This window comes from Argiope bruennichi, chromosome X2, assembly GCF_947563725.1.
Source record: "Argiope bruennichi chromosome X2, qqArgBrue1.1, whole genome shotgun sequence".
Classification (NCBI taxonomy): domain Eukaryota; kingdom Metazoa; phylum Arthropoda; class Arachnida; order Araneae; family Araneidae; genus Argiope; species Argiope bruennichi.
Genome location: NC_079163.1, coordinates 89813905 through 89839946, shown reverse-complemented (window position 1 = coordinate 89839946; position 26042 = coordinate 89813905). Strand labels below are relative to the sequence as shown.

General features: G+C 28.9%; 2 protein-coding genes across 2 annotated transcripts in view; one reads left to right on the top strand and one right to left on the bottom strand.

Annotated features, from left to right (window-relative positions):
• The window catches only part of LOC129960591 (uncharacterized), a 147397-nt gene extending 145615 nt beyond the window's left edge, over window positions 1-1782 (top strand). Inside the window, exon 18 of the mRNA XM_056074089.1 lies at window positions 487-1782. Within this exon, the coding sequence (XP_055930064.1) occupies window positions 487-1650 (1164 nt within the window). The 3' untranslated portion in view covers window positions 1651-1782. The remainder of the gene's footprint in view (window positions 1-486) is intronic.
• A 2630-nt stretch (window positions 1783-4412) lies between these two features.
• The window catches only part of LOC129960592 (transmembrane 9 superfamily member 2-like), a 42913-nt gene continuing 21283 nt past the window's right edge, over window positions 4413-26042 (bottom strand). Inside the window, exons 7-18 of the mRNA XM_056074090.1 lie at window positions 25289-25403; window positions 23972-24051; window positions 23783-23891; window positions 21870-22002; window positions 18539-18600; window positions 18191-18248; window positions 18026-18083; window positions 17786-17945; window positions 15442-15593; window positions 12960-13071; window positions 10678-10849; window positions 4413-6941 (exon numbers count right to left, since the gene is read on the bottom strand). Coding sequence (XP_055930065.1) covers window positions 6874-6941; window positions 10678-10849; window positions 12960-13071; window positions 15442-15593; window positions 17786-17945; window positions 18026-18083; window positions 18191-18248; window positions 18539-18600; window positions 21870-22002; window positions 23783-23891; window positions 23972-24051; window positions 25289-25403 — 1279 coding nt within the window. The 3' untranslated portion in view covers window positions 4413-6873. The remainder of the gene's footprint in view (window positions 6942-10677; window positions 10850-12959; window positions 13072-15441; window positions 15594-17785; window positions 17946-18025; window positions 18084-18190; window positions 18249-18538; window positions 18601-21869; window positions 22003-23782; window positions 23892-23971; window positions 24052-25288; window positions 25404-26042) is intronic.

Sequence of the window (26042 nt, the reverse complement as noted above, 5' to 3'; positions counted from 1 at the left end):
TTAATGCGATTTAACCCTTATTTTATATTTATTATACAATTAATGTTTGTATTTTTGTACTTGATAGACACCTTTTGCTCGCAATTCGAGTCATTTTCTTCCGAATAGTTTTCTTTATGTATAGGAAGGTTTTGTTTTTATTAAAACATATTTTCTCTGTAAAGTATTGCGTTTTACATATATTAATCTGCATCATAAAGGATTGCCTTTAATAACGTCTTTCGAGATAAGCATTTACCTGTGTTTCATTTAACAATAATATTTTTATTAAAATTTGGTTTTTCATTTAAAATGTAAATGAAATGAGTTTATATGCATTTTTTTTGGACAATTCTTTACTTTAATTTAATTTTAACCGAGACTTTCTAACACCATAGACATAATATCGTCCAGTATCTCTGCAGTCCATTGTTTTAGGCAGAAATTCAAAATAAATTTTACTTCATACATATCGCTGAACTCTTATATTCATCTGTTCTATTATAGGTTCAACATATGCCAGGACAATTAAAAGACATAAGCTGTTCACCTCTTAGAGCGAGCTTAACAACAATTGGAAATCTTGATGCTTTATCTGCCATGTCTTCTAAACCTGTCAGAAATTTTCTATCCGACAGAACTCTTAATGAGCTAAAAAATCCACAAACATCAACCAAAACTCAATTTACTGTTTCTTCTAGTTTGTTATACCATCCTGTAGAGAAACAGTTGAGATCTGAACCCAAATTATTCTGCGATGAACTGAAACAAGATGATACTAACAAACCTATATATTCAGCTAAATCTTTGAATCAAATTTCTCTGGAAGAAAGTAGTCAATCGGATTGTAATTGGACAACAGCTCCTTTAAATGAAAGTACATCCTTTTCTACCCCATTAGAGGATTTTATATCTTCTTCTAATAACGGAATAAGCAGTATTAAAAGTACGACAAAATCACTGGAAAATAACACAATTTCAAATTATCTGTCTTGTGAAGATACGAGTACATCGACTCAAGAATCTTCAGATTTTCAAAGTAATCATCGATATGGAAATCCGAGCCATTCTAAAAATCCTGAAAATTCTACATTTTGCGAACTTTCTTTGAGCAGAAGTTGTACAAGTGCAGTATCAAGTAGTAGCAGCAGTAGCATGTGTGGTGCAACTGTCAGTGACTCTTCAGCTCGTACCAGTGACAGTCGAAAAGATTTTAACGTTCCAGCAAGCGACGCAGATACTCCTTTGACTGAATATTCCTCAAATCCAACAGAACTCACGTTTTCAGAAGTTCAGGTTTCTTCTACTTTAATGCAGAGAAATTCGGATGACCATGAAAACAGTAACACAGACGGAAACAAATGTGCTATTGATGCGGTATCATTAAATACAAATAATCCAAGTGGTGAAATAGTTCCACAATTAGAAAACAGATCAATCAAGGGCTGCGATAAAAGAAATGGAGTACTGCCACTTTCTGATACTGACAATTCCGCAAATTCCTCAAGTTCAGTATATTCTGATAACAATGCCCTCTCAAGCGAAAATAATAATTTCGCAGAGCAACCATTAGCAGCAGCTAACACCGAACAATTGAGAGAACAAATATTTAGATTGAAAAGGGAATTGATACTATCTCAACTTGACCAATCCGAATCTGTTGACTTATAACAAACATCGTTTTATAACGTACACATCATTGGCACACATTTCTATAAAAATCATTGTTTTTACTTTTCACGACTTTTGATATGATCATTCAACACTGCAGTTATTCTTCTCAACGTCAAGTATCAATGTTATTATAATCATTTAAATGTTCACAGCTATCGTATTCAACTCCCCGAAAGTCACTCACCTTGTCAAATAATATGTATTGTAGTAAAGTAAAACACATTATTTAGCAAACTGCCAAACACAAAGTAGCTTTTTAGACAAATAGATTGCATCACTGTATCATTCCTTTGCCCTTGTGGAGCTTCTCAATCAAAATTGGTAAATTAGTATTTGTCATAGTTCACCCTAATAGTAGTCACTTTTTATGTTAATCAGAGTGTGAAACACCAAATGGCATAACCTTGATCTGTCACCAAAGCAAGTTTCATTGATTTTAATGAATTTGCAAAAACGAAATTCATTTCCCAACATTTATTACCACATTTCTACTCTTTAAAAAGAAAATGGATCAAGATTAAGCCTTAGTCGACCATACACAATATTTCGTGTTAGCTGTCAATTTTAGAAAAATTATCATTATGCATATCTATGAGAAGAGCTTGTTATATATACAGTTGTACGTGCCACTAAATTGTTTCGAAACCAAACACTTAAATACCGATTTTCAATAAAGAATGTGTTCACTCTTTTGCCTGTTTCAGTTTGAGTAATTTAAATTCTTCATCCTCATTTAAGTGATGTAAGATTTGAGAATCAGGCTTTTATTTCAGCTTTAAAAAACTTGTTTTCTTTTAGTTTTTCAAAATCTGATTAAAATATCACCCTTTAATCTCTCAACATGGATGAGCATTTTTTACAATTATTTAATTACTCTCTACTACTTATTTTCTTTTTCAATTAACATCAAGATTCTAGGGTTTTTGTTTTTGTTAAGTAACTAACATAGGGTCAGTAAGAGTAATTGGAAACATAACTACAGAGAGCACAGGTGAAGCCTGATCGAGCTGAGAAGCATTTGCTTTCTTAAGGCACTCAAAATAATTTTCTTGCCTTTTTCTGTGTCATTTTATAACGTTTATTTACTTTAATTGCAATCACGTTAAAAAAAAATAAACCAAAATTTTTCTAAATGTCATTATTTAATCACTACATCGATTATTTGTAAGATAAAGTTGATTTTTTTTTTTTTTAAAATCTGTAGAATATAATGGTTATAAGTAGGACTCAATTTTCTATTTTGGAACAGGATAACGTTCTCAGTTACGCCTGATAAATTCCATCATGGATTAATTAGAAATAAGACTTATTGTAATAAAAACCTGCATTTTTTCATGCATTTGCAATAATTTGTGATTTTTATATCTAAGAATGCGATAGCGTATCGCCCTGCTAGTAACGTTCTTCGTTTTATGTCAAATTAACAATTGATACTTTAAAGGACATATTACCTTTCCCGAATGGATTGGTTATTAATAATGCTTTGCGGCTTTTGAAGTCAAATCTGAGAGAAAACAAGAAAACTGACATCGAAGAAGGAAAAAATAATGCTGTGGGAAGAATTTCCAGATACTGATCTTGATTCTTTTCAAAAAGAAATAGAGATTGTGAAAATGAAGGAAGTATACTGAATCATCATTGGCTGATTTTTCAACAAATATGATGTCTCGATCAATGATGTTAAAAGAACCAGAAAGGACACTATTCGTAAATTTCAGGGATGGAATTGATGGTGACCAGCTGAATGCGACGGGTTTGAAGAAACGTCAATTTGACTAAATAAAAATTTGTTTTGGTGACTAATGGTTAGTTCGTGATTTCCGAGGGTCGGATAAAACTTATAAACGAAAGGGTCTGTTAGAATGTCGTCTTTTTCTTCTAACGTAAATATCTGGGAAAATGAGGTGAATAAGAGATTGAACGGTTTATTTTAATTTAGTAATAGAAACTACTGGTTTCACTTAAACTACTAATCCATATTCATTTTAAAGTGCAGTTCTAAATCTCAGATATTTCCTTGTCACGTCACATGAAACTGTTTTCACTCTTTTTTTATAAAGATTCATTTTCCGACAAAATTGGAGATTATTATAAATTAAACCAAACTGAAGGCATTAAATAGTTATAATAATTTATATGCAATATCCCATGAGATAAAGTATTTAATGGGAAATAGTAGAAAAGAAGTACTTTGGTATCGTTTAGAATATGTGGTTAATTAAATTCTAAGGCAAAAAGCAGTAGCTTTTTAACATTCTGAATATATTCTCTTCTAAATCAGAAGCCCAAATAGATGTTTGCAATTACCCCATGGTTTCTGGGGCAATTATGAACATCGTTTAACTGAAACTATTTAATTCATAAATTAATCTGGAAAAAATTGTTTAAGGAGCTCACCAGAATAAAGATATGCATATAAATTATAGACCTACCTCCCTTCTCATAGAATCATTTCAAATAGAAAAAAAAATGAAAAAGCCTTTAAAATTCGTTGCCACTTACCCTAACCGAACTTAACTAAATTTTGAATAAGTAATATTTTCAATATATACCAGTTTGGGAATGTATTATGTGTAAATAAAAAACAAATTTAATTAAGATCCTACTGCTTTTGGGGCTGACTTTGCCTCCAAATCATAGCACTACATCGATGCACCTTCAGCAGCAACTTTTCAGGAAATTCACAAGGATGTTTAATACTCTCTTACAAATATAAAAAGATTCTGGAAATAAATTTAATTCAAAATCAACAAAAATAATTGGGACACTAGAAACCTAGCTTTTTATTTTTCATCTACAGTCCTGCTTCAGAATGGGTCGCATTTAATAAAGATTTACCATTAGGTTTCTTTTCCATGATATACACATTAAAAAACAAAGCAAATAACATAACTGCAAAGTCACCACAAAACAAATTATCTTCTTACTTATATAAAAAAAAAATTGGTCTCTAAAAGTTGGGAGGAGAAGAGATAATTTTCTACAATGATAGAAGCAACTTATGGTTAACTTGAGCTTTCATGGGCAGCCAGAAAATTAGCCAAGACATGTGTTTACCAACTTGTTAATTTGTATTCTGTCTTCTCTTCACGTTTTTTTTTTTTTTTTCATTGATCATCGAACTCTTAGCGATATAAACACAAAGCATCAAATTCTCAGAATAGAAAAGCTAGAAAATTAGCTAACGAAAATGTCACTTTAAAAAATAATTTCTGGGTTGTGAAGCCGTAATGGCATAAAATATAAGTAAAAAATAAGGAAGAATTATGATAATCTTGTGTACAATCGTCAATATAACACATAATATTAGAAAATTATTATTTTTTCAAAATCAGAAACTTTATTAGTAGATGTTACATACCAAAGCTTTCGGAATAATTACATAACGTTAAAACAAACTGAGTACAAATTATCTTCGACAAATTATAAAAATAATGCCACACATAAACATTTTTTATTTTCTTTATAAAAAAAACTATTTAAGATTTAAGAAGTCATTTTAAACATCTAAGTTTGCAAGAATTGATATTGAGATGATTAAGAAGACTGAAATAAATATCTCGGATTCAAATATTTGGGGGAAAATGCAGTGCACATGACAAGCACTATGCACCATTAATAGTAATTTAAATATAGTTATTACATAATGAATATAATGGTATCAATGAACATGCTACAATTGTCATATTACCTGAAATCTTAAGATAATTGGTCAGTGGTATTGCCAGCACAAAAGTGATTGTGAAAACTAAAGATCCTAAAAATAAACACTTTCCAAGTATACAACAAATATATCAAGAAATCAGCTACATATATATATGTATAAATATATATACTTCTCAAATACAAAACATTAAATATTCACAAAAATAATCTTAAACTCTATACTACAGAAGACAATTAACATAACTAGAAAAAAAAATGAAAAAGTTTTCTTCCTAGATAATAAAAGAAATATGGTGCAATTTATATGCTCTAACAAAACTTAGTGACCCGAAATAAAATGTGTCAACTTCGAAATGGCTTTATAAGGGGAAAAAAATACACTTTGAAACAATCGAACAAATATTTCCAATAAAACTATTCATTAATATTTAAGCCAGCTACTACATATAAATTAAGCAAATATTCAGTTGTTAATAATCATACAAATTAAATTCTTATTGAGGTATATGCAGGTATCTTAAATATAAGCAAATAATCTTCATTCAAAATTTTATTTCTGAGTTTCAAGAGAACAAACTATGAATTTTTAAAATCCTTTTCCATTTCTATAAATAATGAGATATAATAATAAACTCAATACTGTTAAAACATAATACAGGTTGATAGTTTTATTTCACAAAAAAAAAAAAGAGTATATAAAGTCCGTTTTATGAATAAAACATTTTTAGCACTTTATTTCTCAAAGTAAATACCTACAAAAGCACAGCAAGTTTATTATGAAGATATGAAATTATCTTCATAATAAACCCCTAGAAAATAAGACACTGACTTTTAAATAATAATAATAAAATAGCAGACATATTTGAACAATATTTGAGTATACATAGCACTATATCTGCATATATTTTACAACTGTTCAGTTTGTATTAGATTTATTATATAAACATGGCTAAATCTCTTCCTTCTTACAAATAGCTCCGTAAAAAAAGAGAGAAAAAAGAACCACAGAATAGCTTTTTACTTCCTAGTGTTCATTTCTTTAAATATAGTGCGCCATAAGACAATATTTCTTAAAGTAGAGTATAATCCAAATTACAATATAATACAACAAGTAAAAAAAAAAGGGGGGGGGGATTTCTTGAATTAATTCTTAAAACTCCGGTGTTAAACACAGGGGAAAATACAAATAAAGATGTAATACATAATAATTTTATAATTTGCCCAATTGTGTTTTTGGTTTGTGCTAAATGCATTACACAATAATTAACCAAAAACAACAATTATAACATTTTAATGAAAATATAATATATAATCGAAGAAAAGTTTTATAGTGGACAATGAATTGATATACATTTTGAATGACTAAAATAGTTGGTCATTTTCCATAGTAATTAACAATAACCAAGTCATTTTAAAATTACAATGTAGAAGTTGGAACATTTGTTTCAGTTGCAATCCAAAGTAAAACGTAAATATCACACCAGCTTTGCAAAATTTTACAAAGCTTTAAAAAGGACTAAACCTTTACTTGATAGAGAAAATTCGATCCTTGAATCAATCTACTTTGACTACTCCATAAATTTTCCTAACAAACCAGAAGCATGCAAAGAATCCAACACAACCTATAATAAATAGAATTCATTTAACTTTTGAATCTATTGGAAATGCATTATTTAGCAAAGAAACAAATGAATATAATATTAAAACATCTGAAGTAGTAATTAACAATAAAAATAAATAAATAAAAGATAATATTTAAATTTGTGTGTGAGAGAGAGAGAGAGAGAATGGGAGGGCGTAATAATATTTTTTAATCTAATTTAAATTTTGATTTTATCTTAAATTAACCCATGTTATTTCATTGTAAAATGTTCTCTTATTTCCTGATCCGAATCCTACTTATTTAATTTCTAACGCGCGCCTAAAAAATTGCTAACAATTTTCCCACACTCCAAGCGAAGGAATAAAAATCCCTAACACCACGTATATATTTCAAAGATTTCCTTTCCTAAATCAACACGTGTCAAGGAAATCCCTCCCAGAATCTTTTAGTAAAATTACTAAATGCAAAAATTTGTGTTTTACTTTTGTCCTATCACTCTTTTCCCATGTACAAATTATGCCTCCCGTGAAAAATAAATTGCAGTTTACTCCAAGTTTTACACACGCACGCGCTCAAAATGTACACCTCAATATTGTCACAAACAAAATCTGTGAAATCTGATTAACTATTCACGAACTGGTTAGTCACGAAATTTGGCGCAGAGATATATTACAATGGGATACATAATTTAGCAACGTAACAATGAGGAAAATATTTGTGAATAATGAAGAAGAAATCAAAAAGTATTAAATCATGAATCAGAGAAAGAGCATTTATCTCGGGGAAAATCCGTCTAATATGGAGTGACCATCGTGCACTGTTATACAATACTCACAACGAGTTCTCATGTTTATGAGAGTGGCAACAATCCCGTCCATCCAAATGTGAGACTTTTAGCTCTTGGACGGTCGTGGGAGAGCTATTATGATGTGCAGTGGCTCTTCCTAGACCATCCCATACAAGTTGAAAAAACTGGATCCGGAGACCACCAGGGCTTATTCATATAACTCTGTGTGGACACGCATTATCGTCCATAAAAATGATGCCTGGGCTTATAGCTTCAAGGAACAACCTCACAGAGGCTTCAAAAACCTCATATCTATTGCGATATTCGGCAACTACCCGAATTGAAGATGTGCAGCCGTGTACGACTGCCCAACATTATGCTGTCCCAGACAAGGATTCCTTTGCAATAAAATCTTTCAATTTCTATTACGTAGGAGGGATGATAGCGAGCTCCTTGTTCACTGAAGATGAAGACTCGACGACAGTCACAGTGTGGTGAATCTCAACTCACCAGTGAAAAGAACACTACCCCCATTCTTGTTGTGTACAATCGGTTCAAAACAACCGGGCTTTCCTATTGGATGCAATCAAAGGGACACATGACCGGAAGCCGGGCTTAAAGAGTTCTCTTTGCTTGACGTGTATATACTGTTCGCCAGGAAATTCTAATTCCTGACGCAGCAGTATGATCAAGAGCAAGCTGAGGAGCCGTATTCAGCTTCTATCGTCGGATGCTGCACAGGATCGCTTAATGCTAAGTAGCGATCCTGTGCAGGTGTCGTTGCTCAGTACCGGCTTTAGCCGGCCTTCCTGGTGATAGTACCCCTTGTATTACGTAGGAGGGGTACTATCACCAGGAAGGCTCCACCTGGATACCACTTTCGATGCTACTTTTAACCATCGCACCACCTCCATTTGAGATTGACCAGCTTTGAGCTTACCAATGGCTCTCCATCTCAAGGAATCATGTAACGATTATGAGAACTCATTCTCATTGCAAACACGCTGTTTTACGCTATTTGTTTTAATGCAATATTTACAAAACTGCAGGCAAAAATCCCAGATACTTAAACGGTCTAATTCAAGTAGTTCTGCAAAAACTAACGATAAACAACTTCTTTAACTAAAATGAAGGGTGAAATTGTGTTGACCGTTCTTCAAAATATATAAAATACAACTTCTATCAATTTTACTGGTAGCAATTTAGAATTATTTTGAAAAACCTGTTTGTGACCTAAATTCTGGCCATGAATTATACACACACAAATTTGTATATTATATACATACATACATTCATACATAGTTATAGATGCACGCTGAACGGTCAAATTATTATGCCCCCCCCCCTCCTCATACAATGTTGGACCACCTTTTGCTCTTAAACACTGCATGGAGTCTTTTAGGCATGGACAACTGTTAAGTGATATGAGAAATTTGAGAAAATATCCGATGAACAGCACTTTCCAATTCCTCAAGATTTGATGCTAATGGACCCAATAACCAGATGCTAATTTCAATCTCATTCCGAATTCTCAATTGCATTGAGATCTGGCGATTATGAGAGCCAATAAAGGCAGGGATTTTCTTATCATGGTCTTCGAACCAACTGCGGAAAACGCTAGCTTTACAACAGGGAAAACTGCCCAGCTGGAAGTGTCCATTCCTTACCGGGTACGCTATTAACATAACAGGATATACATGATCTGTGGTAACAATTAAATGTTCTTGGGCATGCAGACATTGCTCCTCAGTAATCAAAGAACCCATACAATGGCAAGAAAATACCTCCAAAACCATAATATAGTCTCCACCAGATTGAAGTGTTGAGGCAATACAGTTGGGGTCCATGCTTTCGTGCTGTTTTCTCCATATTCGCATTCGCTGCATGGTGTAATTGAAAATGCGATACATCAGAGTATATGATCCTTTTCCTGCCATATATTGCCAATTCTTGTGTTCCTTTGCAAACTGGAGACATCTATTCTTATTTAAGGTAGACAGTAGTGGCTTTCGAACAGGTCGTCATCTCCTATTGCCTATAAGGAGCAAAGCATCTCCAGCAAACAGTTCACTTGAAGTCCTTCACAGTTGCTCCTTGATTAAAATTCTCCGCAATTTCATATACTGTAGCTCTTCTCTTATACTGGACACTTCTGTCAAATTTCCTTCCAGATCGAACGATCAGTAGCCTATAATGACCACAATCCTGATGATGAGACCCGCTCTTTTACTTGGTAGTCCACTCTTTGTAAACATTAATAACTGTTCCTCTTAACACTTCACAAGTGCAGCCGTTTTGCTGCTACTGGTTCCAATGCTTCAAGCGCCTACAACCATACCCCGTTCAAATTCAGTTAAACCACGTTTTTTACCCATTTCTTCCAAGCAATACAGTGGAATTGATGCTTCACTTCCCTGCATTCCTTTTTTATAGTTATTTCATCCTCTAGCGGCAACAACGCGAACTTATGGCCGATCTGCGTATAAGTGTCTAAGTGGTCGTAATAATTTGGCCATTCAGTGTAATTCTACGCATTATCCAAAATGATACATAATTATGACACTTGACGGTTAAAAAAAAAATTCTACAAAGTTGCAATAAGCTGCAAATTAATGTTTTAAAAAGGATCATCTTGCACAATTATATTTTTCAGGTCTGTAAACTCAAACATACATGGATAATTAAGTATCAAATTATTCTTCTGAATATAAGAAGTAGGTCCTTTTAAAAGAAGTTACCATTAGGTTCATCTTATACAGATAAAACAACACCTAGATACATCTTTTATTGCGGATATAAATGATACTTCTGCAATTAAAAACATTTTGAAAAATTTACCCAAATATAACAAGAAAAACGTCAGCCAATGAATAAGTTAAATTAAAACTAAAAATATGTTTCACAACAAAAAAAAAACAATTTAATACAATTCTTGAATACTAAATTCATTTAAATTTAATATACTTACCAGTAAGCAGGAAGAAGAGAAAGACCATAATCAGAGTATAACCAAAGTACAAGAGTGTGGATGTAACGCCAGTAATGTTCAATTTTGTTATGAAAAAATGGATGCAATATATGAATAAATAGAAAGCTGTAAAGCCACTTGTGAGGAAAGCACGCCACCACCAATGATAATCCTAGAGAAAATGCAGATAATATATAAAACAATTCATTGTTCTACCTTAATAAAATATTTTAAAAAATTATGCCACAAATAATGCAAATGTCTTACTTTTATTTACCTTCATACTTACATGCACTTTACATATATTCCGAAATAATGCCGCTTCTAATGTTATTTATATGTTTTAAAAATTGTTCAGTACAAGAAAAATAACATATATAAAAAAAATCTGCAAAATAAAACTATATTGTGTATCTATTCTAACATTTCAACAGAGATCAAAACTGATCCATTGCATAAGTATAAAATTAAATGCAATTTGCACTCTGCTGTATGCACTGAAATATGCTTGTAATGAAATAAATTCAACAGAATAAATAATTTCAAAATATAATGAAATACAACGCTTAATAATGCATGTAAACAAATTAAAGGATCCTAACCACAAACACTTCACAAAAATGTAAGCAGTTCCTTATAAAAATTAAACATGATATAAAATATCTTAGCCCTATTTTTTTAATGCAAGCTTGCTAGTCAGTTGCTGAGAATTAACTAAACAAAATATATTAAATATATTATTTGCAGTTAAATTAGTTCAACAATCATGACAGCTGAATATATTACAATTCAAAAAGATTTAGAATTGATCATTATAACAATTGCAATTTATATCCCTATGTTTCAGTTACAAATTTGTTAAATATGAAAATAAATAATTCTGACAAATTGGCAAAGATTTACTTTGAGTTGAAGATCATGGTCAGAACAAACAAAGCTTTTGCATTAACTTGCTTCAGGCAACTTATTTCACACACACATATATATGATCAGTAAAATAAAATAAATATTATAGTGAGCTATTACAAATATGCAAGATATTTTATGATCATTATTTTTTCAATATAAGATTATTAAATGCAATGGTTGATAAATATAATGAAAAGATTATTGAATTGACACTATACATATTTTTAGAGCTAGTGAAGATATTCAAAATGAGTATAAATGCTTGCAATTTGATTTTAATATTCATCTAGATATAAACTCTACTCTTAATTTGACTACAAAAACAGTAAAGATACTAATTCTTCAATGCATATTGATGCAATTAAAACCAAGTTTTTCAAATAATTACTTTCATATTTAACCTTAACAAATGAATATAATGAAACAGAGTCACAAGTAAATTTTCAAGAAACAAAGTATTATTTTTTTCCATTTTTAATAAACATTCAAGACCTAAAATATGACAATGCCTGCGAATCAAAACATATAAGAAATATTTTCATAGAATAAAGGCACACAAATTCAGAAGTTTTTAAAAAGTACAGCTGTATATTAATCAAAGTAAATCAATGTTTTCACAATTGCTGTACATTAAACAGAATTTAGAACAAATGAAAAAAAGAATGGGCTATAATCTTTTAATAACAAACTCAAAACTCTTTTTTTAAAGAAACTTCTAACGTTCTTTTTCTTTCCCTTTGCTTAATATATAATAAATAATTCATTGTATAATTCTCTTTAATTGTAGCAATGAAAAATAACATTTTTCTAATGCAAAGAATGCATATTTCAGTAATCTACAGGACAAATAGGAACATCATTCTGCCTGTAATTTTTTCCACCCAATGGAATTTAAATCAGATTATATTGAATGAATAGGTATCAATAAAAAAATGCCTAGCGCTACCGCAATGTTAATAATTCCATCAAAAATTCAATATGAAGCTTAATTTTAAAGTTAAGTTGCTCTCTAAAATTCTCATGGTTATAAAAAATTAATTTTTAATAATATTAATCAAAATTGAACTTCACAACCATATACTTTCTGCACAAGAAAATGTAATATATTCTTACTATTCATAACACAAAAATAACAACCAAATTTTAGAGCACAGTTTACATAAACAGAACTATATTATTTACACAAACAGAATTATTCCTTAATTAGTTAATTTCATCAATATATTTTTTAAAGTATGCAAATATTTATTTAAGAAAGTATTTTTAAGTATTTCTTGGTATTAAAATATGAAACTAAATCATATCTTTTGTAAAGAATTCATGTACTACTTTAATAGCAAAAATATATAGATTTCAAAATAGATCGTACGTACCTCAGCACACAAATGAAAATAGCATAGGAGAATGGTTGTTTCAGAACAAGTAATTATGAGAATGATAAATACCAAAAATAAAAACCCGAACATATAGTACACTTGACTTGACCTGAAATGAACAAGTTTATATAGTAAGACTATTATCTAAATTTTAATTAACAGCAATGATAAAACAGAAATGGGGAATGTTCAGCACAAGCCCAAAAATTACACCGATTACTTCAGCTAAAATCATTTTCCAAAATCAAATTAAATTGATATGCAATAAAATATAAGTATATTCCACTCGCAAAATATCTAAATATTCAAAAACATTTTATCAAAATTAATTTAAACGTTAAAGCAGTAAAATTTCTAATTACCTTTCACATAAATAAAAGACTGAGATTTTCAATTAATTTTCTCCTCACTTACCGATGCGTGTTTAACCCCTTAACTGTTCTATTTTCTTTACTATCTAATAAAATGGCACCTTCTATTTTGGGAATATTTTCTTATTTTGATTCTAATGGAAATCCATTGAATACTTGACTTATCTATGTATTCGAATTAATTTTAATATTGAATTATAATCATTATGAATGATTTATTTTTTTGCTTACAACTATCAAAATTCGATAATTCGATGCACGTATGGCACTCGGGCAAAACAGTTAAGCGGTTAAAAAATTTCATATAAATTTGTATATCACTAACGATAAAGCTATATTTCAATACTTTCAGAAATTATCAACTAATTATTAACTATATTTAACAACTAAATATTGATTCCATAAGATGAGAGTGACCGATAGTGGATTGGGGAAAATTTAAGCATAAGATTCCATAAACATTATAATAATGTTTCATATTAAAGATTTAAAAAATAGAAAATAATTTTAAAATTTTTATTAAATATTACACTAAAATACAGGTTTCATAAATGTTTCATGTCACAAGGTCTCATAAATGTGCACTAAAATGCAGAAAATAAACTCAAATTTTTAAAAAATCAGGTCTAAATAAAAGCTATAAAACTCTAAAGGGTCAAAAATAATAACAATAAGAAAATTAGTCAAATTAGTCACAATACATATAATTAGAAAATACCTAAATGCGAAATGACGAAATTAAATTAAAATATGACGAAACTTCACTAAATCACTTCATATATTATATATATATATATATATATATTTCTAAATTTTTTTTCTCTGATCCTTGGAATCTTCAGTCAGTAAACTCTGAAAATATGCTTAATAATTAGAATTCATTTTGGTTAGTATGATGGCCAAATTTAAAAAATTACTTTTTGAATTTTCATCATAAATTAAATATGATTGTGCATTATGTTCGTGCATAGGGGTAGCGCATCTTCCCCGTGATCTGGGCGTCCTGGGTTCGAGTCCCGGTTCGTGCATGGTTGTTGTTCATCTGTTCTATCTTTGAGATGTGTGAATGTGCTCCCCATGTAAAAAGGGGCTATGCAAACGAATGTGATGCGATAGTAGCAAAATCGTACTCTTGGCACTAGTTGGCGCTACTAAAAAACAAGAGAAACTCTCTTTCGGCTTAAAATCGCTGACTTCGATCAGCAGGGCTTGTCCATGGCAAGTGCCATCAGAAACAAAAACAACACATTATGTTCTCAATGACTTTAAGTCAATTTTTAAGGCACTTAATATACTTAAGGATTTCATTACTGCTCGATGTATCCAATCACAAAAGCAATAAAAACGTCTTACTTCTTAAAAATGTTAAATACATAATGCACTGTTTAATTTAAAGCGGAGAGGTATTCAGAGTGCTCTACACTTTTAGTTAATAAAAATTACTTAATTTTTTTTAATTACTGAAATAATTTATAAATTTGTTAAAATTATTTTTACTGAATTAAATTATTAAATATTCGAAATAAATTTTTACTGCCTTATGTTTAAATATTGCTGCTACACTCATTTTTAATATGGTTAACTTTGTCAAGTTGCACTATATTATGAATAGCCTAAGAATTTTAATTTACTGGAAATATTTTACGATTTTTATTTTGATCAAATTTTCAAGATTTTAGTACGTTAATAATCGTGCTGCTTTTACAAAAATCCCTTTATTATTAATATTTTTTCAAATCACTTCATAATGTGCCCAAAAATATTTGTAAATATGAAAAATTAATTAACTTCTCTTAACTTCGTTATATTTTAGCCATATCAAAACATTGAGAAATCACATGATTACACAATATATAAGACATGATTCCATAAAGTATTTTCAATTTCATCATTAAACATAACTGGTGGACATGCATTAGGTTTCAGCATTCAAAACCTAAAAGGACAGAGAACACGAACCACAGGCTTCCATCTCTCATAAAACAAATACTCTTGAAATAAAGAACAAACGTGTCTCTCTTTGACAGAATAAAATTCTCATATATAATTATATATAAAAAGATGATTATTCAGCAAAGAAAGGCATTTCATTTAGAATATTCACTCACCAGATGCTGTTTAAGATGAAAAACAGTTGTATGAAAATGCAACCAAATGGTAGGATGCCTCCCATAATAATTCCAGGAATTGGTTGTGTATAGATAGACTGTTCAGGTATTTGTCTTGGAATCTGATTGGTTCGGACTGGGTGTTCTATGGTCTGCAAGAGTTGAAACGATTTTATAATTACAAATTCAAAAAGTTTCTAATAACCACTTATCTATACTTATATAAAGCTCAATGTTTGCGTGTGTGTGTGTGTGTATAGGCGCTCTACAGGCCAGATCGTTCGACCTACAGCTACCAAATTTGGTATATGCATACCTTGGAAGTCGGGAATGAGCACCCGGGGTCTTTTTTTTTTAATTTTAATTAGAATTTTAATTATTAATTAAAAACTAACTTTCTCGCCAAAAAAATCTTCATTTTTCCACCGCCATATAAGTAAGGCTTAAGTTTTTTTTTTTTTTTTTTTTTTTTTTTTTCCCACGCTAATGAGACTTAGGCTTAACATTTTTCCACCGATTATTTCAAACGATTCTGTTTATTTTCTTAATGTTTGATACATTTAAAATTAAACATCGTTAATTAATAGATCTTTCAGATTCATTCTGAAGTACTTTTGAATTAAAATAAAACAGAATAAAGGAAATTAAAAATTTCTAATCTGCGTAGCGTTACCCCAACTGGCGTTGAAAATTCACGCATGCGCATTGTGTTCTGATTGTTGACAACTATTTTCAACAAAAGCGGACTTGATTTAAATTATTTTTAGGTTAGTTGTATGCTTTTGTAATTAAATTGTATTTATGTTATATATTTTTTGCATATGCTTATAGTTTTAAGCAAATAGTTTTTTTAAGTAGTTTTTTTAACCTGTTTTCGACCGATTATTTTAAACGATTCTGTTTATTTTCTTAGCATTTGATGCATTTAAAATTAAACATTGTTAATTAATCGATCTGCTCATGATGAATCTGAGAAAATTTTGTTGACAAATTCTTGAGATGTTACATAAATTAAGAAAGATATTCTTCAGTGCCCATAAGGTTTAAATGCTCAGTGACTCTGTTTTCAGAAATCATATTATAAAGAAATGCTTTGTTTCAGTAAAAAATATTATTATATTAATTGCAGATTAACCATTTCCACTTTAATTTAAAGCATAAATTCTATGGGAGTTAATAGAAAATTAGAGAGATACATATTATGTTATGACTGAAGGCGTTTATAATATGAGTGAATTATATGACTATCAAAATTTGAAGTTGTAAAATATTTTGATGAAGAAGGTATTAAAGCAGAAATTACATGAAATATTTAGGTATTAAAATTTTAACGAGCATTAAGATTGGCGAACCGGCTGGTCGCCAAAGGCGGCTAGTACTAAATAAAGTAGAAATCAAGTTTTACGTGAATAAAATAATTTTTTAATTTATTTTTAAGAGATACAGAGATAAAGTGACAATAAATCAAAATCATGAAAATGCACATGCATTGCTTAAGGCCAAACAAAAAATTGCTTTACAAAATTTAAACCTGTCAAACAAACTGGATTTTAAAAAAAATTGGATATATTGGCAGAGGAAATTCAAAAAACTACTCAACAATTCTTGAATAAAATCCGAAAAAATTATTTCTGAGAAGCCCTTTTAATTTATATATTCTGATATGCAAAAATCACTGAAAGCGTTTTTTCTGTCACAATTTTTATTTAAAATTATGAAATTATTCAATTGAGCCTGTTCTGTTAATGATTGATTGTTCACAGTTGATTTTAAAATTGCATTACAGATTGGGCTTGATAACAAATTTACATAATATACAAAAGTAAATATTTAAGATTTTATCAAATGAAATTTTCTTGCACAGAATTAAAAGAATAATCCTATTCATTTTATAATGGAACTATAATTCTGAAACATCACAGCAAAAAATAATAGTTGAAAAATTAAATTAGAATTATTGACAATTCTTAATGCTCTAAAAAGGCCTTATAAAAACATTTTTAACGATATGCAAAACCGGAGAGTTAAAAAGAATTCCTAACTTAGGAATCCTTAACTTACCTTAACTTACTAAAGGAAATTCTAACTTAGTCGATTTGCAGGATAAAAGTATAAAAGTAGAACACATTATGTAAATTACCATCGAAACATTACACAACGATTTCACTTAGCTCATAAGTAATAAATAATTGTCTTTTCAGTTTGAAATTACCCAAGAACAATGTATGATCAATTTTATAAAATGCTTTCTATGGAAATGTGCATGATTAATAAAATGTTACAAATGCAAAGAAAACACAATAAAACTCAAAAATTGGCCATGAATTATAGCTACAATATTTACCCTTTTCTTGAATCCAAAATAAGCACCCACAAATGTAAGAGGTAATGATATCCCAAACCATAAAGACAACAGTGCAAGTAAAGTCGTAAATGGTGTTGCTGCACTACTTCCTTTAGCCCATAGGAGTAAATTTAATATAAAGAATAAAACAAACACACCTCTGGAAAAAAAGGCTAAAATAAGAAAACATAGAAAATAATTTAATAGTGATAAAATTAATCCAAATAAATAAAAACATACCCAGGACAAAGAGTGGATGTCAGCAACACATTAGATTTCCATTTGATACCGCCAAATGCTGAAAACAAAAATATTATTCGATAAAAATCAAGAATAATACAAGACAAATATTAAATACACCATTCATTTTCATCAAACATTTTCATCGTTATAAAAGTAAAATACCTTTATACATTCGAGCAGAAACATAGCCTGCAGGGGTACCCAAACAAACATATAAAACCTAAAATAGAAGATTGGCAATCAAAAAATGTTTTTTAAAACATGAAACAGACAAACATATTTTAGAAATAATTATAACTCTTTATCAAACTTTTAAAAACAATTTCTAACATATTAGCTACAGCAATGCTTGTATGAACAAAGAGTGAAAAGATATGGAGCTTAATTTTAGAATAACATTTTGTATTTTAATACCATTTAAATGCTAATAAATTTAGGCATTTATTAAGCCTATTATTTTATATAATCAGTAAGAATTTTTTTTTAAAAATTAAAAACAATAATATTTACCATAGCACATGTCATAAGAGCTCCTCTATTAGCTGGTGACAAGAAACCCAGACAGGCAAAAACTATTAAATAAAAAAAAAGATATATTTCCATTTTATTTCAATAAGAAAAAATAGTGGAACAAATACAATTTGCCGAAATCTGAAATGTTGAACTGAAGAACAGGTGTCATTGCAAAGCAGTAACTAAGCAACAAAATTTTTCAAAAAAAAAAAATGTTACAGCAATAGATGGAACTAGAACATGAATGGAACAAGCAACTAGAATTCATTGGAATAGTTTATTTTCTGACAAAATCAACAAGAGTATGTTGTAAATTCTATAAAAACCCAAAGCATATTAAATTTAAGTATGTAAGGATTATATATGATTTTTATTTTTTATTAAAACAAAACTAAGGTTAAAAAATATTTGAATGTAGCCACATTACAGTCATGTATTATCTTAAAGAAAATTCATTCATTCAAAATGAATTCTACGAGATGAAACTAACATGATAATAAACTTTAAAAAATCCAAGTTCAACAGGGAGCAATAATGTCTGTGTGTGTGAGGGGGCTGGGCGCATTCGCATGAATGATAAATTCAAATCATTAGCATTTTTTAAATTAATCCTCTTTTTAACCACTTGATTTCAAATTTGAAAAATTCAACTTCTGAGTTGCATATGTATCATATACCTCTCAGGATCTTGTGAACTGCTGTGCAAGCAATTCTTTAGTTTAAATTACCATTTAACTTCTGCAATGAAGATTCCCTCTACTGGGTTGTTAAAAAGTACTACTTATTATATCAGGCTCATTTTGCTTTGAAATTGCCATATTTTTCTCAAACGGCCATGGTTCGGACTTGCTAAATATAACATTTGAAGAATAAATTAAATGAGCTTTAATCTTATAAAGCTTCAAGTTTAATATAAATAGAATTAGGCTTTCATCACAATTGCATTTCTTTCAAGATTCTATAGCTCATCATATATATCAAATTTATAAGGAAATAGTCCAATTTTTATCAAGATTTCTTTGTTAGCCATAACGAGCATAGCATATCAACTAGAGAAAAAGAAAAAAGGACAGCGTGAGAGAATATTTTGAACCTATATAGTTTCAGAAAGGAATCTACTGGCAAAGCATTTTGGTTCAGCACTTGTTAGAGTCACTGCAAGAAAATAAAAGCCTGAGCAATATATATGCATAATTTCAATTTATCCATGTATAAATTTTTTTTTCTTATCACTCAAATTCAGGATTCACCCCAACTTCTGAAGTGCATGGGCATTTCTTACACTGGGTCTACATGTGGTGAAATCAAAATGCTGTTTCAGCCAAATTTCCTTCTAAAATTATATTTCTGAATGTTCCCTCACAACTTTTTTTTTCTTTCTTGCCTTCTTATTTGGATTGTGTCTGATCATGTTTAAACCAAAGAAACCTGAATGATGGACAAAAATTGAACTCTTCTCATCAGCATAAAAAAATAAAATACATTGTTTAAAGCACTTTACAGGAGCTTTCCTTTACCAAGAAAATTTTTTCAAACATAAACCTATTAAACAAAAAGGGTTATACAGGGTGTCTGAGAATTGTTGGACACTTTACAAAATGAAATAAAATTCTAGAAACAGTAGCAATAAAATTTAATAACTCACTACAAGCATACCTATAAACACTACCACACTTTTGACCATATACAAGTTAACTCGTATTTTCATTAGTGCGGCATCAAATTGCCGGTCAGCAATGTATTAATATACTTCAAAATGGGATCCTGTGATTGACCATAGTACATAGCATATTCATTCCCCATTTGAAAAACATACACGTAGTTAAAGAATAAACAGCAATTGTGATCTGCTGCACATCTGCAATCTTATAGCCAAAATTTGACATATCGCCATATTAAAAAAATCTATTGGAATTAAATCAGGCGATCGAAGAGGTAATGGAATTGGACCACCATGAACAATCCATCTGTTAGAGAAATAAAGCAACTGTGCATAAATATTCACTACTGTGGATGTGCACCCCCTGTTAGCAAAAGACATTGTCACAACCTTCGATCTGGGAATTTTTGCAGTTCTGTGCTTTCTTAACGAACGGTTTTTATGGGACTTCGGCAGAAACATTAATGAAATATATGAACTATTGCACAGTGAATGCTAGACAACCTATGGACGATGCTCACCTTTTAAATTTCTTTTAACTGATCCATCCATCTCAATGGATTTCTCTGATGGAAGCTGATATCTATATTCTAAACAATGATGCCTTTTAACTTTAGGCACTGATTTAAATAAAATGCATATTGCCAATACGAGCCATAAAATGCATATCGCCTTTTACTACACAATCAACATGACAAATGTGTTATAATTCTCTTGCCTATAACTTTGTGTCATACCTTGCACCACCTATCAAATTTTTTTATATATATAAACTTAAAAGGAACACAAATACTGAAATTGCACTAGTCAGACATAGTTCAAAAGTCTGATTACTACTTAGAGTTTATTATTAAAGTAATTTTGTACAGTTCCAATAATTTTTGGATAATTTGTATATCAACATCTCTGACAGAGTATTAATATTTTTTGAATCAGTGAAAATTCTTCACTTTTAATTTATTCTGAAATTTTTCATAAAAATGTTCATTTTAAAAGGGCAACAGAAAGTAAGGTTCTTTTTTTTTTTAACTTTTGAAAATAAATACATCTAAGTTTGTTGTGAAATTTAGAGAAAAAGAGTTAACTAAAAGCAGAAATTTAATAAAGCCAAAACACATAAAAGTAAAATCAAATACATGTTTCAGAAGTTAAGCATAAAAGACCAATTAAAATATAAGAACTGAAAATAATATGAAATAATCTCCCCATAAAAAAAAAAAAAAAAAAAAAAAAACATTTTCAATAAAAATAAAAATGTGGAAGAAAACGTGTTTTCTGTTCTATTTAAATACATAAAACGGAATGACTATTTACTTCATTTCACATTATTTAAAAACTGACTAAAGGCTATATTAAAATATTACAAAGTAAAATATTTATAAATTACAATTATTTGTAGCTTTCATTCAATCTCTTAATATGAACACATTTTCTATATAAAAGTTCACAAATTTACATCTAATATATGCTGATATATGTCAAATGATGCAAAACATTTTTTTTTTTTGTAACAATGATACAAAGTTGGTTCTAGAATCATTATTTCATTCGTTCATTGTAACTTCAGATTATATATTAAATGAAAATATTGAATGAAAAATAGGAAAAAATTTACATCTTTATAATCTAACATCATTATTCTAAATCTTAAAAATGTGCAAAACTCACATAAAGTTATCAGTGCCATAAAGAAAACTTGTACACCACTTCCAAGTAATACAGCAAGCAACATCCCTTTCCTTGGAGGACGAAAAACATCACCATGCACAAGTTTCCATCCAAACTCCTCTTGGGCATCATCCTTTAAGAAAATATGAAAATACCCCACTAAATATAACCATCAGGCAACTACAAAGGAATGTCAACAAGAAATTATCCATAAAAGGCACAAAATTGCTATTTTTAACTACACGCAAGACGGCGGATAATTTGTGCCTAAATAAAACTCTTATATGGCATTTGTCAAATATCTATGAATGTTCAGATAAGTACAAAATACTATAGATCACACTAAAAATAATTCAGATGGAGAAAAAAAAATAGCTAGTATAGATACCACATCCAACTTTCAATCATTTTTAAATTCCTCTTACATTTAATTTGCAAGTATATTAATCTATAAAATTTGTAGTCACATTCTCAGTCCAAGTCTGGAAAACGATTCATATTTTACAGATACTCTTAAAAATTCCTTTAAGAAATAAGTAAATTATCATAAATTTGTAATAAGTTAAGATTATCACTAATTCATTTAATCTAAACTTCAATAAAAAAATTAAAAATTTCAAAAGAAAACACATTAAATTAAACATAATACGAACATTATGGTTTCCATAAATTTTACTTCAATATAGAAAGTACTGCAATAGATTTGTATTCGTGTGTGATAAATTTAAGATCTCTAGAATTTAAATTCTTTCAGGGAAATTCCCGTTTCGAACTTTAAAAACTTAAGCGCATCCTTATTTCTGGCTTCTTAAATTAAAAAATATTAATCTGAATTTTGGTTATGTATTAGCAATATAACTTCAAGATGAAGATTATAGCTATATTGCTAGAAATAATCAAAGAAAATAAGTCAACTGAAAATTCCTCTTTACCAAATATAATATTATAAACATCCAATATTTCATACTTTTTTCCATAATTTCATGTTTCTAAATTACTTTTTTCTCAAGCTCATGATATTCTTTGATTTATGAATTAAATGTATCCAAGACTAAGAAAAGAAAGATTCCTAAATTTTAAGTGGAAAAGGAAAAATATTAAAATAAAGGAAAATGAATGTAGAAATGTAACATGTCTGAAAGATTTAAGAATATTCATACCATTTCAAGATAAATTGGAAAATCTTTCATCATCTTTAATAATATGAAATATTTTATTTTTTGTTATAAAATTCAGTAATTGATAAACCTCTGAAATCTGTGATTTTTTTTAAATAAATAAATTAGCAATAGCTGAAATACAAATTTCCAGGATGATAAATTTATAATCAATAGAATTTTATCAAGAATCAAAATAACATCCACTTAACATTCCAATAATGTTAAATATTCACAAGAGCGTAAAGACCATAATAAATATCTGCAAGATTCATAGCAGATTTTACATCAGAAGACAATTAATAGCTTTTGCAGTATGAAATGTAAATTTCATTTCTCAATAACTGCAAAAGGAAAGCAATATTTACACTGAATTTATTTATCAGCTCTATTCTTTACATGAATAAATGATCCAAAAAATTCAACTTAATTAAAACACAATTTCAGATTTTTATTTCATTCCAATTCTTAATTGACAACCAAAAAAAATGTAAACTCATCTCTAAAATTAAATGTTGTTATTCATTTCTGAACACCAAAAGTTTACTTAAAAGAAACTTTGAGAATTTCGATTATTTTTTTATCATAAGTAATGAAATATTATTGACTAATAAATTTCTACACAGCCAATATTTTAACATTAATACAGAATTACTGAAATACTGTAACAAATCTTTAAAACTTCGTGCAATGATAATTCGTAATAATTATTAAACAGAAAAACAAATATTATAATATTTTAAAACATATACATACAGCACTTTCAATCTGATTGTAACGTGCAATATCTTTGTGGAGGGTTCTTAAAAGAATCATCGCAACCATTCCAGTCAAGAACAAAACAATCACAAGAGAATTTAAAATGCTGAAATGAAAACGATTATTAGAAATGCTACATATTTCAAACATCTAACACTAAATATCTGCTTATGATATTACTCTTACCTGAACCATTGAATATTTGTATGAGGCATTGATTCCAAAATATAATCCCACCGAGAAGACCACTTGACCTTGTTTTCTTTCTGAAATAAGTAATTTTTTACATTAATACCGATACTAAGTGTGTGAATAGTAAACTTTATGTCAATTTAAAAACACAGAATTAGGTTGTTTTCATAGTCTCAACTTAAATCTTTCCTTGATATTAACTTGATTTAAGCTTTATTTTATTTTATAATTATACATTCACAATCTTTATCTACAGAATGATTAAAGAACAATTTGATTTTTCTTAATCTCTACAACTCCAAATTTAAAAAGAAAGCTCTTAAAATGTCTTTCCGTTTCCATTCTACTCATAAAAGACATATCTTCATTTCCATGTCTATGAAATTGAAGACAGAGAAATGAAATGTTTAATTACAGAAAATCTGTTGTTCAGCATGGAAAGCAAGCTCCTTAGAAGATATATATATATATTGAATTTCAGACGATATCCCAGTCTATACTTCTAAAAATTTCAATCTACTATTTAAATAATTCCAGAAATAAGACAAATCACTGATAGATATTTCTTAGTCTAAGAAAAGTAATTTCAAAAACTAGACTATTATGACAAGGAAGAGAGAGAATGTCCTCTCCAGTTTTCAGATGAGGCCTGTTCTTTATCATAGTTACAAACAGTTAAAATTAATCGATGCCTTCAATTAAAACAAATTGAATGTACAAAAAATACCTTAATATAAGCATCACACCACATCATACAATTCTAAAAGATAAAAGTAAACTAAAAGTAAAAATTTAAAAAATAGAAGAATTGCAAAAGTGTAAATAAAATTGCAATTATGTGACAGTAAATATTTTGAAATATCTCAGAAGTATTAAAACCTGTAATACGGGATTTGCGTCACTGTTCTAAACTTAAACATACTTATTTGAAACTGAATTATCTAAATTTTAAATTATATTTTAAAGAAATTTACAAATGCATTCAATAATTAAAAGTATCCAACAGCCAAATATTAAAAGCAGCTGAGTCTCAAAAAAAATGTTTTATTAGAGAGAAAAATTATGTCAAATAAAAACACAAGCCTTAACAAATAATGGTCCATTAATTATACACACGTCAACGTTCATATTATAAAGCGAATAATTTTTTTTTGGATATTAAACATAGTAACTCTTAAGATAATACCGTTTCTAAATATTTTCTAAATATTTCTATCAATATTTTATTTTCTAACATCAATTCTGGTTATTTGCAAAGCGATATTAGAAAATTACTTCATTTTGCAATAAAAATAAAATACTTTTACTTACAGTGAAATTAACGGAATAAGTGTATTTTATTGTAATAACATCCTTAGGGTTAATTTTGTTAGGTATATCCATAGGAGTAAACTCAGTAGTACAACTCTTGTCACTGTGTTTGATACTGAAAAATACAACACAATTAGTATTGCACTAACACAACTAAAAGGATTAACATAAAAAAATGGAGAGGTAAAGAAAATATCCGATTAATGTATTAATTCACAATATAATAATAATGCTGTAATTAAAATACTGTTTGCCCATTGAAATCAGCATAAAAATTATAAAATAAAATTAAATAACATTTTGAATATTTAACATTACACCTAACAAAAAGGCAAATTAAAAATGAACACCTATTTTGAATCAATAAACAATTTCATATTGCTAAAATTTAAACAGGATAACTCAAATCCAAAATAACAAGTTAAGATAGTACATCCTAAGTTTTCCCCCACATTTCTACACGAATAAAAACAAATCTTAAATATCTCTTTAAATAATCAATCCACATTTTTTAAAATGAGCTTTCATTCTTACTCTTAAAATGGTAAAGTTTGCACTATCTACAACAATTAACAATTTTTTATGATACATAAACAAACACTAATAAAATTAAATGTAATAAAGAAGGAAAAAATTAACAGCAATATGCTCTTAAAAACTTTTCAAGCATTTCATCTTATACATTATAGGATTATTATTAAAAGTAAAAAGAGCTATATTATTCCAGTTATCATTTTTTTTAATAAATCCCACT